The sequence below is a fragment of the Gorilla gorilla genome, chromosome 9, assembly GCF_029281585.2.
Source record: "Gorilla gorilla gorilla isolate KB3781 chromosome 9, NHGRI_mGorGor1-v2.1_pri, whole genome shotgun sequence".
NCBI lineage: Eukaryota > Metazoa > Chordata > Mammalia > Primates > Hominidae > Gorilla > Gorilla gorilla.
Genome location: NC_073233.2, coordinates 62,021,569 through 62,039,277, shown reverse-complemented (window position 1 = coordinate 62,039,277; position 17,709 = coordinate 62,021,569). Strand labels below are relative to the sequence as shown.

At 39.1% G+C, this 17,709-nt stretch overlaps 1 protein-coding gene across 1 annotated transcript; it reads right to left on the bottom strand.

Annotated features, from left to right (window-relative positions):
- Positions 1-4,711: 4,711 nt before the first annotated feature.
- Positions 4,712-5,697, bottom strand: LOC101140568 (olfactory receptor 4C3). The gene is given in 4 exon segments (XM_019036109.3): positions 4,712-4,740; positions 4,743-5,279; positions 5,282-5,370; positions 5,372-5,697. Coding segments are annotated over 4 exon segments (981 nt in total).
- Positions 5,698-17,709: the final 12,012 nt, after the last annotated feature.

The following is a 17,709-nucleotide window of genomic DNA, read 5'->3' as shown; positions in this document are numbered from 1 at the left end:
CTTTCTGCTATTAGATATTTTAACTGTACCGAAAATCAGGGTACTTCAAATTACAACTAAAATAAGTGTGCTTTTCACGTATGTTTATTGTGGCACTATTCACAATAGCAAAGACTTGGAACCAACCCAAAGGTCCAACAATGATAGACTGGATTAAGAAAATGTGGCATATATACACCATGAAATACTATGCAGCCATAAAAAACGATGAGTTCATGTCCTTTGTAGGGACAAGGATGAAATTGGAAATCATCATTCTCAGTAAACTATCACAAGGACAAAAAAACCAAACACTGCATGTTCTCACTTATAGGTGGGAATTGAACAATGAGAACACATGGACACAGGAAGGGGAACATCACACTCTGGGGACTGTTGTGGGGTGGGGGGAGGGATAGCTTTAGGAGATATACCTAAAGCTAAATGATGAGTTAATGGGTGCAGCACACCAGCATGACACATGTATACATATGTAACTAACCTGCACATTGTGCACATGTACCCAAAAACTTAAAGTATAATAATAAAATAAATAAATAAATAAATAAATAAAATAAAATAAGTGTGCTTTTCTAAAAAGTCTTTTGAGATGAAATCATAGCAAGCTGGCCAAAAGACAGGCTATTTTTTAGCAATCCTTATCATGATTTCATATTTCTTAATTAATTAAATAATACTTTTATCATCTAACAGCAGAAATGAATGGGTACAGAATTCAAGGTCTCAATTTTAGCTACCTATTATTAATTAGCTTCCTGAAATGTGACAAAGTGAAAGAAGGCAATATTTCTTTTGCCAAAAATTCTGCAATTGTCATTTTTATTAGACAGAGTTATGGGGATAAAACAAGAAATATTTCCTGATAATCTCCCAAATGTGGTGGATACTAATTTCTTGGAGACTAATTTTGCACTTTTTGTGATTTTTTAACTTTTATTTTAGATTCAGGGGTACATGTGCAGGTTTGTTAAATAGGTATCATGGGGGTTTGGTGTACAGATTATTTCATCACCCAGGTAAAAAGCATGGCATAGTTTTTCAATCCTCACCCTCCTTCCACCCTCTATCCTTTAGTAGGCCTTGGTGTCTGTTGTTTCCTCCTTTGTGGCCATGTGAATTCAGTGTTTAGCTCCAATTTATAAGTGAGAACGTGTGGTTTTGCTTTTCTGTTCCCGTGCTAGTTCACTTAGGATGATGGCCTCTCAGAGACTAATTTTGAATATTTCTTCCTATTACAGAGAAATTTCTTTTCATATGAATTTCTAGGTGGTTTTTTCTTAGTGTAAAAAGTGAATATGTTGTAACATGAGGAATTACAGACTGTTTGTCCAACAGAGGGTAAGTTTAATATAAATTATGGGAGCCTACAATCTTAAAAGGTGAAGCTTTGGAAGGGATATTGTGAGAGTTTGTAAAACCAGGGAAAAGATGGAATGAAGGTGGACCTACATTTTAGATTCCAGAGTTTGAAATGAGAAGGCTAAGGTAAAATAAAAAGAAATGCCATGTTGTATTACTCAGCAACAACAACAAAAATATTATTCTAAAGGCAGCATGTATTTCAAGCCTAAAAGAGACAGAAAAACAAAAGAAAGCAATTTCTTTATAGAAGGTTAGGAAAGGGTTGAGGTATGTAGCAGGAAGTCAGGGACCCTGAACGGAGGGACAAGCTGAAGCTATGGCAGAAGAACATCAATTGTGAAGATTTCATGGACATTTATTAGTTCCCAAAATTAATACTTTTATAATTTCTTATGCCTGTCTTTACTGCAGTCTCTGAACATAAATTGTGAAGATTTCATGGACATTTATCACTTCCCCAATCAACACTCTTATAATTTCCTATGCCTGTCTTTACTTTAATCTCTTAATCCCATCATCTTCATAAGCTGAGGATGTATGTCACCTCAGGACCCTGTGATGATAGCGTTAACTGTACAAATTGTTTGTAAAACATGTGTGTTTGAACAATATGAAATCTGATTGTACAACATGGGTGTTTGAACAATATGAAATCAGGGCACCCTGAAAAAGAACAGAATAACAGTGATTTTCAGAGAATAAGGAAAGATAACCATAAGGTCTGACTGCCTGTGGGGTCAGGCAGAATAAAGCCATATTTTTCTTATTGCAGGGAGACTGTAAGTGGATGTGTGAGTAGGAGCAATATCACTGAATTCTTTTCCCAGCAAGGAATATTAATAATTGATAACCCTGGGGAAGGCCAGGGGTAGGCCTATAGATGACTGCTCTGGGAGTGTCTGTCTTATGCAGTTGAGATAAGGGATGAAATATGCCCCAGTCTCCTGCAGTGCCCTCAGGCTTACTAGGATTAGGAAATTCCAGCCTGGTGAATTCTAGTCAGACCAGTTGTCTGCTCTCGAACCCTGTTTCCTGTTAAGATGTTTATCAAGGCAATGTGTGCCCAGTGGGACATGGACCCTCATCAGTAATTCTAATTTCACCCTTGTCTTATGATCTTGCTCTGCCCTTTTGCCTTGTGATCTTTTATTGCCCTTTGAAGCATGTGATCTCTGTGACCCACTCCCTATTTGTACCCCCCTCCCCTTTTGAAATCCCTAATAAAAACTTGCTGGTTTTGTGGCTTGGGGTTGCCATCACGGTCTACCAATATGTGATGGCACCCCTGGAGGCCCAGCTGTAAAATTTCTCTCTTTGTACTCTTTCTTTCTCAGACTGGCTGACACTTAGGGAAAATAGAAAAGAACCTACGTTGAAATATTGAGGGCTGATTCCCCCGATAGAGGTAGACATGGTAATATCAAATAAGTATGTTGGGAGTTCACCACATGCCAGAAACTGCTTTAAGAACTTTAGAGAGATTAATCTAATTGTCACAATAACACTTTGAGACATGTATTCTCATTACCTTTTATTTCCCCAGCTTTATTGAGGTATATAGGTGACACCTTAAAAAAGAAAGAAGTTGTCATTTGCAGCAAGGTATATGGACCTGGAAGACATTATGCTAAGTTAAATAAGTCAGACACAGATAGACAAATACTGCATGACCTCACTTATACTTGTAATCTAAAATTACTTTTATTTTAAAGACAGGTATCAGAGGTTTCTAGAAATCTCATCATTTTACTCAAGATCATGCCACTAGCAAGCATAGAAAATAAGATTCAATACTATGCAACCATAAAAAGTAATGAGATCATGTCCTTTGCAGGAACATTGATGGAGCTGGAAGCCATTATCCTCAGCAAACTAAGGAAGGAAAAGAAAACCAAACACTGCATGTTCTCACTTATAGGTGGGAGCTGAACAATGAGAACACGTGGACACAGGGCGGGGAACAACACTCCCTGGAGCCTGTTGGGGGAGGGTGGGGAGGGAGAGCATTAGAGAAAAGAGCTAATGCATGCTGGGCTTAATATCTAGGTGATGAGTTGATAGGTGCAGCAAACCACCGTGGCACACGTTTACCTATGTAACAAACCTGCACATCCTGCACATGTACCCTGGAACTTTTAAAAAAATTAAAGAAAGGGCCAGGCACAGTGGCTCATGCCTGGAATCCCAGCACTTTGGGAGGCCAAGGTGAGCAGATCACAAGGTCAGGAGATCGAGACCATCCTGTGAATGGTGAAACCCCATCTCTACTAAAAAATACAAAAAGTTGGCCGGGCACGGTGGTGGGTGCCTGTAGTCCCAGCTACTCGGGAGGCTGAGGCAGTAGAATGGCGTGAGCCCAGGAGGCAGAGCTTGCAGTGAGCTGAGATCACACCACTGCACTCCAGCATGGGTGACAGAGCGAGACTCTGTCTCAAAAAAATAATTAAAGAAAGAAAATAAGATCCAAACTCAGATTGCTCTATCTCCAGAGCCAAACTCCTAACCTCTCTGCTATAGTGTAGCAGCGGTATTGCTGATGTCACACAATGTGACAAGAAGAAATAGAAGCCAGGCCTGGATGCAGGAGAGCCTGCTATATATGGCTAAATGTTAAGTAACATTTTGCCTCGTGTTTCTACAACTCAATTAATTATCACACAGACTCAAATGATGTCAACATGGATTGCTACTTAGAGATCTGGATGATGGATCAAAAATAACTCATTTTAAGCTTTGGTTTAGGCACTTCAAAAATTGATAATCTTGACTAATTGACCAACTACATCAGTAAACAGAGCTTCTTCATTTCTAAAATAGGAATAATAATCATTCATACCATGTATATTTCATATAGTTGTTTTACAATCAAATTATGCAATTCAAGTGAAAATACTAAATAAACAATAAAAGTCAGTGAAAGCTGGGCATGGTGGCTCATGCCTGTATTCCCAGCACTTTGGAAGGCCGAGGTGGGCAGATCACTTGAGGCCAGGAGTTTGAGACCAGCCTGGCCAACATGGAAAAACTACATCTCTACTAAAAATACAAAAATTAGCTGGGCATGGTGATGGGTGCCTGTAATCTCAGCTACATAGGAGGCTGTAGCACAAGAATCACTTGAACCTGGGAGGCGAAGGTTGCAGTGAGCTGAGATCATGCCACTGCACTCCAGTCTGGGTGTTGAAGTGAGACTCAATCTCAAAAAAAAAAAGTCAGTGAAGATGAAATTATGCTTAAGATGGGATACAATTATACATGATATCAAAAAGTAAGGCATGGTTTGTTTCACTTACAAAAATAAAGTCACTTTTATTTCCTGCTTTACCACTCATTATTCACCTGCAATTTCTTACCATGTAAAGAGATTCCTCATGGCATATTTACCTCTTCATTTCTCAGGGTATAAATGAGTGGATTCAACATAGGTGTCAGAATTCCATAAAATAATGCCATATTTTTGTCTATAGGTAAAGTAGAAAATGGATGCACATAAGTAAATATACAGGGCACAAAGAACAAGGCAACAACAGTGAAGTGGGCTTCACAGGTAGAGAGGGCTTTGTGTCTCCCATCTGCACTGTGGGACCTCAAGGAGTGCAAGATGACAATGTAGGAGGCAGCCAGCGTGAGGAAGTTCAACAGGCAGATTAAACCACTGTTGGCAACCACCAGCAGACCAATGACATATGTGTTGGTGCAGGCAACTTCCAGCAAAGGGTACAAGTCACAGGCAAAGTGATTGATCACATTGGGCCCACAGAAGGGCAACCAAAGGACCAGGAGGAGCTGAACCAATGAATGCAGGAAGCCCCAAAGCCAAGCCACCCCTACCAGCATGGCACAGAGATGCCTGGTCATGATGGTAGTATAGTGCAGGGGCTTACAGATGGCCACATAGCAGTCATAAGCCATCACTTGAGCAGAATGATCTCAACACCTCCCAAAAAATGAGCTCCAAAGAGCTGAGCCATGCAGCACTCATAAGAGATGGTTCTCCCCTCATCTAAAGTCAGCAATGAGTTTAGGAGCCATAGAAGAAGAAGAAAAGGTGTCAATAAAGGATAGTTTGGCCAGGAAAAAATACATAGGGGAAGCCACGGTGGGGCTGGAGGTGATAGTGACCACAATGAGCATGTTGTCACAAACCGTGACCACATGGATCAGCAAAAAGACCACAAAGAGAACTCTCTGTACCTCTGAGTTCTGTGAGAGCCCCAGCATGAAAAATTCTGTGATATTGTGTGGTATTTCCATAGATTCCAAGGTCACTGAGAATGCAGGTGCAGTATTGCCTATAAAGACAAGGAGAAACATAAGTAATAGAACTAAATGCATGGGGGAAAAACATTGCAAGTTTTCCTTTAATATACCCTTTGCCCTCTTAACCCTCTTCTGTTTCAAAATTCTTACACAAATTTAATCTTCTGACCACAAAATGTCTGTTAACTTTAGCATCACTGGAAACCACATATCTCAGTTATTAGATGAAAATAATAACTTAATTATCTAAATTTGCATTTTTATGGCTGCTGGGATTGAACATTTATCAGACATTTATTTTCCATTTCAAACTGGAGTAGATCTCTGATCACTTTCAGCATAGATTAGATCACGCTTGAGAAAACCATGTAGAGTTAAGACCTCCTGAAATCTCTTGAAATCTCTGCATGTATGGTCCATACTTTGAATTAAGCTTTCTTCTTGGAGTTTGCAATGAGGTTGGTTACACTTTTTGTCGGTTTTTCCAATGGTAATACAAATTCATATAAAACAAACTAAAGCAGGATTGGAAGAAACTGACTTGGTTGTAGCTAGAAACTTACCAAATTCTCTACTTCTCTACTTTCTCATTTGCTGCATCTGCATACTGTGAACAGCATCATGCCTAGGAAGACAACTTAGCTTTCTTCTCCCCTTTGTTTTATACATTTTTACATACTTCTGAGTTTTGCTTTCTCTGACCTTGGTGTAATCCTTCTAGTTAAGGACTACTAGTCCCCCTGCAATCTATAGGGAGGACTCAAAGTAAAAAACAAAATAAAAAAACGGGGAGTATCAGTGAAAGGTACCAGTAGATGATTATCTTCCTATAACTGCATAAGGGAAGCTACAAGGGCAGAGGGAACAGATGCCCTGTCTTAACCAGCTATCAATTATAACCTTATATGGCAGAATATCCATACTCAGCCTTTATTACCCTAATGATACTAAGGAAATGCCTGTGAAATAGACCTAATAGTCCAGTAGATAGTTGTGGGGTTTTTTGGATAGACGTAAAAATTGCTCTTCTGGTCTTAAAACTTAAAATTTACATTTCTCTTATCTGAATTCCCTCCTCAAAACATTCACCCTCCGACATCCCAAAAAACTATCAAAAAACTAAAACTCACCAAATCACTGTATTCAGGCAATAAGATATCAGACCCTATATTCATCATAATTGCTTCCTTAGCCCTCCCTGTTTTCCTAACCGACCACCTACTTCTTATTGTCCAACTCCTCTTCCTTACCTGTCTCTAACTCCTGTTTTAACACGGTTACGTTTCCTCCCTGCTATATAAACCCCTAATTTTAGTTGGTTGAGGAGATAGATTTGAGACTAATCTACCTTCCAGCTGCAACACCCAATTAAAGCCTTTTTCCCCAGCAATACTCATTGTCTCAGTAACTGGCTTTCTGTGTGGCCAACAGCAGGACCTAGACAGAACCCCTGGCACTTTGGTAACACCTGTGCCTATCTTAAATTTTAAAACTGTCACTAACCCTCTCCACCACCCTATCCCTTTCCTGGAAACATAGGTCTTCCTAAAGTAGCTGAATCCTCCAACTTGCTGCAGATTTAATGCTCAGTATGATGAGAATTAAAGGACAACCATCAAGTGTCAGAAGAAGAAAGAGGTACCCAGATATATAGAAACACTGCAGAGAAAATTCATGTACTGATCATGAAACTGCTACCTTGTTCTCTCTCCACACTTCATTGCGAGAACATAAATATAGCTCCTGCAAGTGACAAGTCTGATGGGGACTTTTTGAAGGTAGAACATTATGGCCAAAAACACAGACAACAGAAGCTCTGCAAAATTAAATGTCCCTCTCTGACAGCATTGAAGAGAGCAGTGGTTCTCCCAGCACGCAGCTGGAGATCTGAAAATGGGCAGACTGCCTCCTCAAGTGGGTCCCTGAACCCTGTCCCCTGAGCAGCCTAACTGGGAGGCATCTCCCAGCAGGGGCAGAGTGACATCTCACAACGCTGGGTACTCCAACAGACCTGCAGCTGAGGGTCCTGTCTGTTAGAAAGAAAACTAACAAACAGAAAGGACATCCACACCAACAACCCATCTGTACATCACCATTATCAAAGAGCAAAAGTAGATAAAACCACAAAGTTGGGGAAAAAACAGCAGAAAAGCTGGAAACTCTAAAAACCTGAGTGTCTCTCCTCCTCCAAAGGAACGCAGTTCCTCACCAGCAACAGAACAAAGCTGGATGGAGAATGACTTTGTTGAGCTGAGAGAAGAAGACTCCAGACGATCAAATTACTCGGAGCTACGGGAGGACATTCAAACCAAAGCCAAAGAAGTTGAAAACTTTGAAAAAAATTTAGAAGAATGTATGACCAGAATAACCAATACAGAGAAGTTACTAAAGGAGCTGATGGAGCTGAAAACCAAGGCTCAAGAACTACGTGAAGAATGCAGAAGACTCAGGAGCCAATGTGATCAACTGGAAGAAAGGGTATCAGCGATGGAAGGGGAAGTGAATGAAATGAAGTGAGAAGGGAAGTTTAGAGAATAAAGAATAAAAAGAAACGAACAAAGCCACCAAGAAATATGGGACTATGTGAAAAGACCAAATCTACATCTGATTGGTGTACCTGAAAGTGATGAGGAGAATGGAAACAAGTTAGAAAACACTCTGCAGGATATTATCCAGGAGAACTTCCCCAATCTAGAAAGGCAGGCCAACATTCAGATTCAGGAAATACAGAGAATGCCACAAAGATACTCCTCGAGAATAGCAACTCCAAGATACATAATTGTTAGATTCACCAAAGTTGAAATGAAGGAAAAAATGTTAAGGGCAGCCAGAGAGAAAGGTCGGGTTACCCACAAAGGGAAGCCCATCAGACTAACAGTGGATCTCTCAGCAGAAACTCTACAAGCCAGAAGAGAGTGGGGGCCAATATTCAACATTCTTAAAGAAAAGAATTTTCAACCCAGAATTTCATATCCAGCCAAACTAAGCTTCATAAGTGAAGGAGAAATGAAATCCTTTACAGACAAGCAAATGCTGAGAGAATTTGTCACCACCAGGCCTGCCCTAAAAGAGCTCCCGAAGGAAGCGCTAAACATGGAAAGGAACAACCAGTACCAGCCACTGCAAAATCATGCCAAAATGTAAAGACCGTCGAGACTAGGAAGAAACTGCATCAACTAACGAGCAAAATAACCAGCTAACGTCATAATGACAGGATCAAATTCACACATAACAATATTAACTTTAAATGTCAATGGATTAAATGCTCCAATTAAAAGACACAGACTGGCAAGTTGGATAAAGAGTCAAGACCCATCAGTGTGCTGTGTTCAGGAAACCCATCTCATGTGCAGAGAACACACATAGGCTCAAAATAAAAGGATGGAGGAAGATCTACCAAGCCAATGGAAAACAGAAAAAGGCAGGGGTTGCAATCCTAGTCTCTGATAAAACAGACTTTAAACCAACAAAGATCAAAAGAGACAAAGAAGGCCATTATATAATGGTAAAGGGATCAATTCAACAAGAAGAGCTAACTATCCTAAATATATATGCACCCAATACAGGAGCACCCAGATTCATAAAGCAAGTCCTGAGTGACCTACAAAGAGACTTAGACTCCCACACATTAATAATGGGAGACTTTAACACCCCACTGTCAACATTAGACAGATCAAAGAGACAGAAAGTCAACAAGGATACCCAGGAATTGAACTCAGCTCTGCACCAAGTGGACCTAATAGACATCTACAGAACTCTCCACCCCAAATCAACAGAATATACATTTTTTTTCAGCACCATACCACACCTATTCCAAAATTGACCACATACTTGGAAGTAAAGCTCTCCTCAGCAAATGTAAAAGAACAGAAATTATAACAAACTATCTCTCAGACCACAGTGCAATCAAACTAGAACTCAGGATTAAGAAACTCACCCAAAACCACTCAACTACATGGAAACTGAACAACCTGCTACTGAATGACTACCGGGTACATAACAAAATGAAGGCAGAAATAAAGATGTTCTTGGAAACCAACGAGAACAAAGACACAACATACCAGAATCTCTGGGATGCATTCAAAGCACTGTGTAGAGGGAAATTTATAGCACTAAATGCCCACAAGAGAAAGCAGGAAAGATCCAAAATTGACACCCTAACATCACAATTAAAAGAACTAGAAAAGCAAGAGCAAACACATTCAAAAGCTAGCAGAAGGCAAGAAATAACTAAAATCAGAGCAGAACTGAAGGAAATAGAGACACAAAAAACCCTTCAAAAAATTAATGAATCCAGGAGCTGGTTTTTAGAAAGGATCAACAAAATTGATAGAACGCCAGCAGGACTAATAAAGAAAAAAAGAGAGAAGAATCAAATAGACACAATAAAAAGTGAGAAAGGGGATATCACCACCAATCGCACAGAAATGCAAACTACCATCAGAGAATACTACAAACACCTCTATGCAAATAAACTAGAAATTCTAGAAGAAATGGATAAATTCCTCGACACATACACTCTCCCAAGACTAAACCAGGAAGAAGTTGAATCTCTGAATAGACCAATAACAGGATCTGAAATTGTGGCAATAATCAATAACTTACCAACCAAAAAGAGTCCAGGACCAGACGGATTCACAGCCGAATTCTACCAGAGGTACAAGGAGGAACTGGTACCATTCCTTCTGAAATTATTCCAATCAATAGAAAAAGAGGGAATCCTCCCTAACTCATTTTATGAGGCCAGCATCATCCTGATAGAAAAGCTGGGCAGAGACACACCGAAAAAGAGAATTTTAGACCAATATCCTTGATGAACATTGATGAAAAAATCCTCAATAAAATACTGGCAAACCAAATCCAGCAGCACATCAAAAAGCTTATCCACCATGATCAAGTGGGCTTCATCCCTGGGATGCAAGGCTGGTTCAATATATGCAAATCAATAAAGGTAACCCATCATATAAACAGAACCAAAGACAAAAACCACATGATTATCTCAATAGATGCAGAAAAGGCCTTTGACAAAATTCAACACCCCTTCATGCTAAAAACTCTCAATAAATTAGGTATTGATGGGATATATCTCAAAATAATAAGAGCTATCTATGACAAACCCACAGCCAATATCATACTGGATGTGCAAAAACTGGAAGAATTCCCTTTCAAAACTGGCACAAGACAGGGATGCCCTCTCTCACCACTCCTATTCAACATAGTGTTGGAAGTTGTGGCCAGGGCAATTAGGCAGCAGAAGGAAATAGAGGGTATTCAATTAGGAAAAGAGGAAGTGAAATTGTCCCTGTTTGCAGAAGACATGATTGTATATCTAGAAAACCCCATCATCTCAGCCCAGAATCTCCTTAAGCTCATAAGCAACTTCAGCAAAGTCTCAGGATACAAAATCAATGTACAAAAATCACAAGCATTCTTATACACAAACAACAGACAAACAGAGAGCCAAATTATTAGTGAACTCCCATTCACAATTGCTTCAAAGAGAATAAAATAGTTAGGAATCCAACTTACAAGGGATGTGAAGGACCTCTTCAAGGAGAACTACAAACCACTGCTCAAGGAAATAAAAGAGGATACAAACAAATGGAAGAACATTCCATGCTCATGGGTAGGAAGAATCAATATCATGAAAATGGCCATACTGCCCAGGGTAATTTACAGATTCAATGCCATCCCCATCAAGCTACCAATGACTTTCTTCACAGAATTGGAAAAAACAACTTTAAAGTTCATATGGAACCAAAAAAGAGCCCGCATTGCCAAGTCAATCCTAAGCCAAAAGAACAAAGCTGGAGGCATCACGCTACCTGACTTCAAACTATACTACAAGGCTGCAGTAACCAAAAGAGCATGGTACTGGTACCAAAACAGAGATATAGATCAATGGAACACAACAGAGCCCTCAGAAATAACTCCGCATATCTACAACTATCTGATCTTTGACAAACCTGAGAAAAACAAGCAATGGGGAAAGGATTCCCTATTTAATAAATGGTGCTGGGACAACTGGCTAGCCATATGGAGAAAGCTGAAATTGGATCCCTTCCTTATACCTTGTACAAAAATTAATTCAAGATGGATTAAAGACTTAAATGTTAGACCTAAAACCATAAAAACCCTAGAAGAAAACCTAGGCATTACCATTCAGGACATAGGCATGGACAAGGACTTCATGTCTAAAACACCAAAAGCAATGGCAACAAAAACCAAAATCGACAAATGGGATCTAATTAAACTAAAGAGCTTCTGCACAGCAAAAGAAACTACCACCAGAGTGAACAGGCAACCTACAAAATTGGAGAAAATTTTCGCAACGTACTCATCTGACAAAGGGCTAATATCCAGAATCTACAATGAACTGAAACAAATTTACAAGAAAAAAACAAACAGCCCCATCAAAAAGTGGGCAAAGGGCATGAACAGACACTTCTCAAAAGAAGACATTTATGCATTCAAAAAACACATGAAAAAATGCTCACCATCACTGGCCATCAGAGAAATGCAAATCAAACCACAATGAGATACCATCTCACACCAGTTAGAATGGCAATCATTAAAAAGTCAGGAAACAACAGGTGCTGGAGAGGATGTGGAGAAATAGGAACACTTTTACACTGCTGTTGGGACTGTAAACTAGTTCAACCATTGTGGAAGTCAGTGTGGCAATTCCTCAGGGATCTAGAACTGGAAATACCATTTGACCCAGCCGTCCCATTACTGGGTATATACCCAAAGGACTATAAATCATGCTGCTATAAAGACACATGCACACGTATGTTTACTGTGGTATTATTCACAATAGCAAAGACTTGGAACCAACCCAAACGTCCAACAATGATAGACTGGATTAAGAAAATATGGCATATATACACCATGGAATACTATGCAGCCTAAAAAAATGATGAGCTCATGTCCTTTGTAAGGACATGGATGAAATTGGAAATCATCATTCTCAGTAAACTATCGCAAGACCGAAAAACCGAACACCGCATATTCTCACTCATAGGTGGGAATTGAACAATGAGAACACATGGACACAGGAAGGGGAACATCACACCCTGGGGACTATTGTGGGGTGGGGGGAGGGGGGAGAGATAGCACTGGGAGATATACCTAATGCTAGAAGACGAGTTAGTGGGTGCAGTGCACCAGCATTGCACATGTATACCTATGTAACTAACCTGCACATTGTGCACATGTACCCTAAAACTTAAAGTATAATAATAATAAAAAAAGGGCAAAAAAAAAAGAAGAAGTGCTCCAGGCAGCTGAATGTTTAAATTTGAATAACTGCCACCAAGGCCTTCACTTCCAAAGCAAGGATGAGAGATACTCCTAAGGAAGGAGAAAAACCTGGGTTCAATACCCAGGTCTAATACTTACTAACTGAGTGCCCTTGTAACCTTTTGGGACCTCAGGTTTCTCATCTACAGAAGGGACTAACTTATTGGGTTGTGTTTGGGATTAAATGAGAGAGTGCATGTGAAGCTGTTAGCATTGTGCCACTCATAGAAGATGTTCAATAAACAGTAAGCTATCATCATCAAAAAAAAAAAAAAAACACAGACAACAGTGATAAGAGGAAACACCTACATAGCCTTTAGCTTTTGCCAAGCACTATCCAAACACTTACATAGGTCAGCTTGTTTAATCCTCACATCATTCTCATGAAGTAGATTACTGTTTTTATCCTCATTTTCAGAGGAAGAAAGTAAGAAATGCTTAACTAATAAGTGACAGAACTGGGGCTTGTACCCAGGCAGTCTTGCCACAGAGTTTGTGGGCTTCATCGTACCATACTGTCACTTAAACACATCTGGGTTTGAATCCCTCCCCTCCTCTTCCATTTTATTGGCTGTGTTACTATGAACAACTTCTCGAGACTCAATGTTCTTATCTGTAAAATGAGTACAGCAACACCCTGAGGCTGCAGAGAGGCATAAAAAAGATGTATATCAAGCATTTGTACAGTAAACATTCAATACATGGAGTCTCTATGACCATCATCATCATCCCGGGCAATAAATTCTTCATATGCCTTAAGGAGACAAAAACTTAAATGTATACATTCAGGACTAAGCAGGTTTTAATATGGGTATAGTTTCATTATAAATATGAAAAGTGCTCTAATACTGATCCTCATGCAGAACACAGCAGGGGTAGAGAAAATGTAATCAGTGTGAGTAGTATACAATGTAGACATATAATGGATTTATATGCCCAGAAATGAAAATGATAAGCTGATTCATCTCTGTGATTCAAATTTGTGGGAATGTCAAATAAAGTACTTGTTAAAAATTAGTAAAGAAAGAAAGTCTCCTGTTTGAATTATCCATGAGAAATAAAATTATTTTGTGGAAAATAATGAGATTCTAGTAAGTTTATTCCAGTGTATTTTTATTTGGGTTGCATTTTTCTTGCATTTTATAGTAAAAATACATTATAGAAAACTTACATTGACTGGATCTGGGGACACCAACAGACTAACAGGTCTTCAGATTTTTTTTTCTACATTCGAACATCATGGAATGATGTACCTAGAAGAGTGTTTAAAATGTCATCAAGGCCAACTCCAAGTGTATGATCCTGAATTTCAATAGTTCATGTTTTTAAATTCCTGGAGAGATTCAAATTGCTTTTTACATTGAGGCAAAGCACAGGCTGGGAATTTGCTATTGATTACAGAAACTCAGCTAGGCTGAGTCTCTTAGAATTGTACTAGGTAAAATCCCAAAGGGGGGTCATTTATTTATAAGCAGCTGGGAGTTTGTTCCATCATCCATTTCCCTTTGTGTGTTTTTTTTTTTTTGTATTTACCCACATATTTACCATTTCTGGTGCTTTTTATTCCTTTGTTTAGATATATTTTTGCGTCTGCCTGAAGTGCTTCTTTTAATATTTCTTGAGCAGGTGTGCTGATGATGAATTCTTTTAGTTTTTCCATATCTGAAAAAGTTTATATTTCATTTTCTTTTTTCAACTTTTTATTTTGAAATAATATAGGCTCACAATAAGATGCAAAAATAGTTAATAGAGTCAATCTCAAGAGCTCTTCACCCAGTTTCCTCCAAGAGTAGCATCTTACTTCCCTTTTATTTGCTGAAGAATCCTGTGACATTTCAAACATTTTTCAATGGCCTCCATGTAAATGGTGGATCTGAGACTCAGAAAAATTAAGTGCAGTTTATCTAAAGTCACAGAGTGATTGGTGACTCAGCTTTGAGACTCAGAAAGATTAAATGCAGTTTATCTAAAGTCACATGAGTAATAGGTGACAGAGACACAGCTGGAACCTGGGTGGCTCATCACCCAGACTGTCCCCTTCCCAATACAGCCACCACCTTCCACTTTTACTTGCCAGGCTTTGACAAGTCAAAAAGCACTGCCACTAAAATTCAAAAGAAAAGCCTCACAGAAGGGATAGCTGACTTGTTAGCTCTGCTTTCTCCTAAGAATATTCATCAGCACAGTCTCAGAAAATCTTTCTCCCTCCACTGCAAAGGCTTATTATTTATAAGGTAGAAATGAGAACATAGGGATTATTAGTACCGTATGCTTTCTGCCTCTCCAAGGGAGACAAATTCTCCCTCACAGGATCTCTTGCTGAAGTGGTGTCAGAATGAGCCTTGTTCACAGGTGAGAACAACATTGATGCCATCATTTAATTAGTCCCCGTGAATAGAGTTTTGGTCTCACAGGAAATAACTTACATTTTTCCTTCTAAAAGTATCAAATGTCCTTCTAGTCTCTAGGGAGAGTTCACAAATTATCCAGAAGGAAGGAAACTAGGATATTTCAGAACCTGATATTGAAGGGTCAGTGTTTATAAGGAAATCACTGAGTGAACAACAACAACAAAATCAGCAGCACTTATTGAGCATCTCTTGCATTCTAGGCATGGGTCCTAGGCCCTCTCACATCCATCTTCTCTTTTGTCTCCCCCCTTCAAAGCAAAGACAGAAGAATCACTGTCCACTATCCACACCTCTACTATGTAGCGTGCTAAAATATCAAGGGAACTACAGTCAGAACAATGTGAATTGGAATTACACTTCCACCATTTTGATCATTCAGTATTTATTACTGAGGCCCTAGCTAATAAAAGACAACACTTTGCTAAATGCCAGGAATATCATGGTGAATATGATGAACCTGGCTCCCAGCAGCATGGAGCTTATATTCTAAAAGGGGCAGTGGCCACCTGCCAACCAAAACAGGAAGAAAAACTAAACAAATAGAATAATTACAAAATCAAATATATGGAATTGCTGGGTAAATTGTATAAATATTTTTAATGCCAATATTACTGGCCAGGTCCAAGTCCATTCTGCCCACCTACAGTAAATCAATCACTGCAACTCGGGTTTTGCCAAGGAGAAAAGATTTATTTGCAAAGCAAGCAGGCAGGAGGAGCAGCTCTCAAACCTGCCTCCCCAAAGATAAGGCTTAGGGGTATTTATGGGTTAGGGAAGTGGGGTGGTCTAAAGCATGGGGAAAGGTGATTGGCAGTGGGGGAAAATGAAGTAATGGGTCTGCTCTGAGCAAGCATAGTCAGGGTTCAGGGCATTTCGTAGGACATATGTACAGAAAATTGTAACGTTAGCCTAATCTGAAGGTGGAGGTGTTTGGACTCCGATGTCAAAATGACACCTCTCCAGCACTGTGCAGGTCCAATTCAAGGGTCAGTGGTCTCACTGGTTTGAAATGGACAGAAGCTGACCCAGGTTCCTGAAAAACAACTAAAACAACCATTGCTACAGTAATCTATGAATGTTATCTACAAAGTAGAAAACATCTACTAAATTGGAACTCTACCAAGTTTTCTACAAACTCTTGTACTCTTTTCAACTATCCTGGCCTTCAGGTTTATGGAAAAAGGAAAAACAATAACAAAAAGCAAACAACCAAAAGGAAGCAAGGCAGGAAGACCTAATCAAATTAACTTTTCAGTTTCATTGATAAATGTTGAATATTTCTCTCCAAAAAGGCGGCATTGCTTTACCTTCCTGCCTAAGCCCAACAATCACACTTTTAGGAATTAATCCAACAGATATAGTCCCACATGTTATACAATAGAATTGCTGAGTAAGAGGGATAGACATGTTTAATGCTTATCATATATGCAACAAACTTTGTAACAATTTGTTTGTAAACATTTGTAACCTTTCACATTTCTGATACCCTCGTCTGTATTGCCACACGCACCCTGCAATTCTCCCACACTAGATGAATTTTATTCTAAGCCTTCTCCAGACCTTTCTGAAAGCATCCAGAAAGTCACAAAATAGGGAAGATTTAGTATGTATAAATTTGTGTCAGCAACTTCAAAAGGCACATCAATATTGCTCAGCAATCTTGGTATATTGCTTTAGTCGACACATGTTCCCAACTCTCAAGAACCATGTACAACCTTTCTCAATTTCTTCAAAATTCCCTTCCCCAACCTGCAATCTCCACTCTAAACCTTTAACTCAAAGACTCCCTGTCAGTCTTGACAAAATTTACTTAGAGATACATTGTAATCTGGAACCTACATTTTTTTCCCTCCCTCTCTCCTTCATAGGAGTTATATCTGAATTATTCCTGGTAGCTTCTCCCACCATCCTTCCCTAGTTTTTCCCCAATAAATATCTTGCATATTTATCTTAGTAGCTGCATAGTATTTCCAAATTAGCATCTGCTTCTCAGAGAACCAGGACTGATACAGAATATATAAGGAAATACCTTATAAGATAAACAAGATAAAGACAGACTACCATGTGAGAATTAAACAAGCACTTCAGAAAAGATGGAAAGTAAACATGTAAGAAAGTTGGGAAGTGGTTCATCTCTTAGTTATCTGAAAAAAATATGTAAAACCCCAATAAAATACCACAGCAATGCTCTCTCCGCATGGCTAAAATTAAAGACTGTCAATACCCAGTATTTGCTGTCAATATAGAGAAGTGGTATCTCTCATGCCTGCTGGTAGAAATGTATATTTGCTTTTTAAGTGTATGTTGGAAAACTATTGGATATTATCTACTAATGTTGAATATATATATATATCAAAGCCATGACTCAGACTCC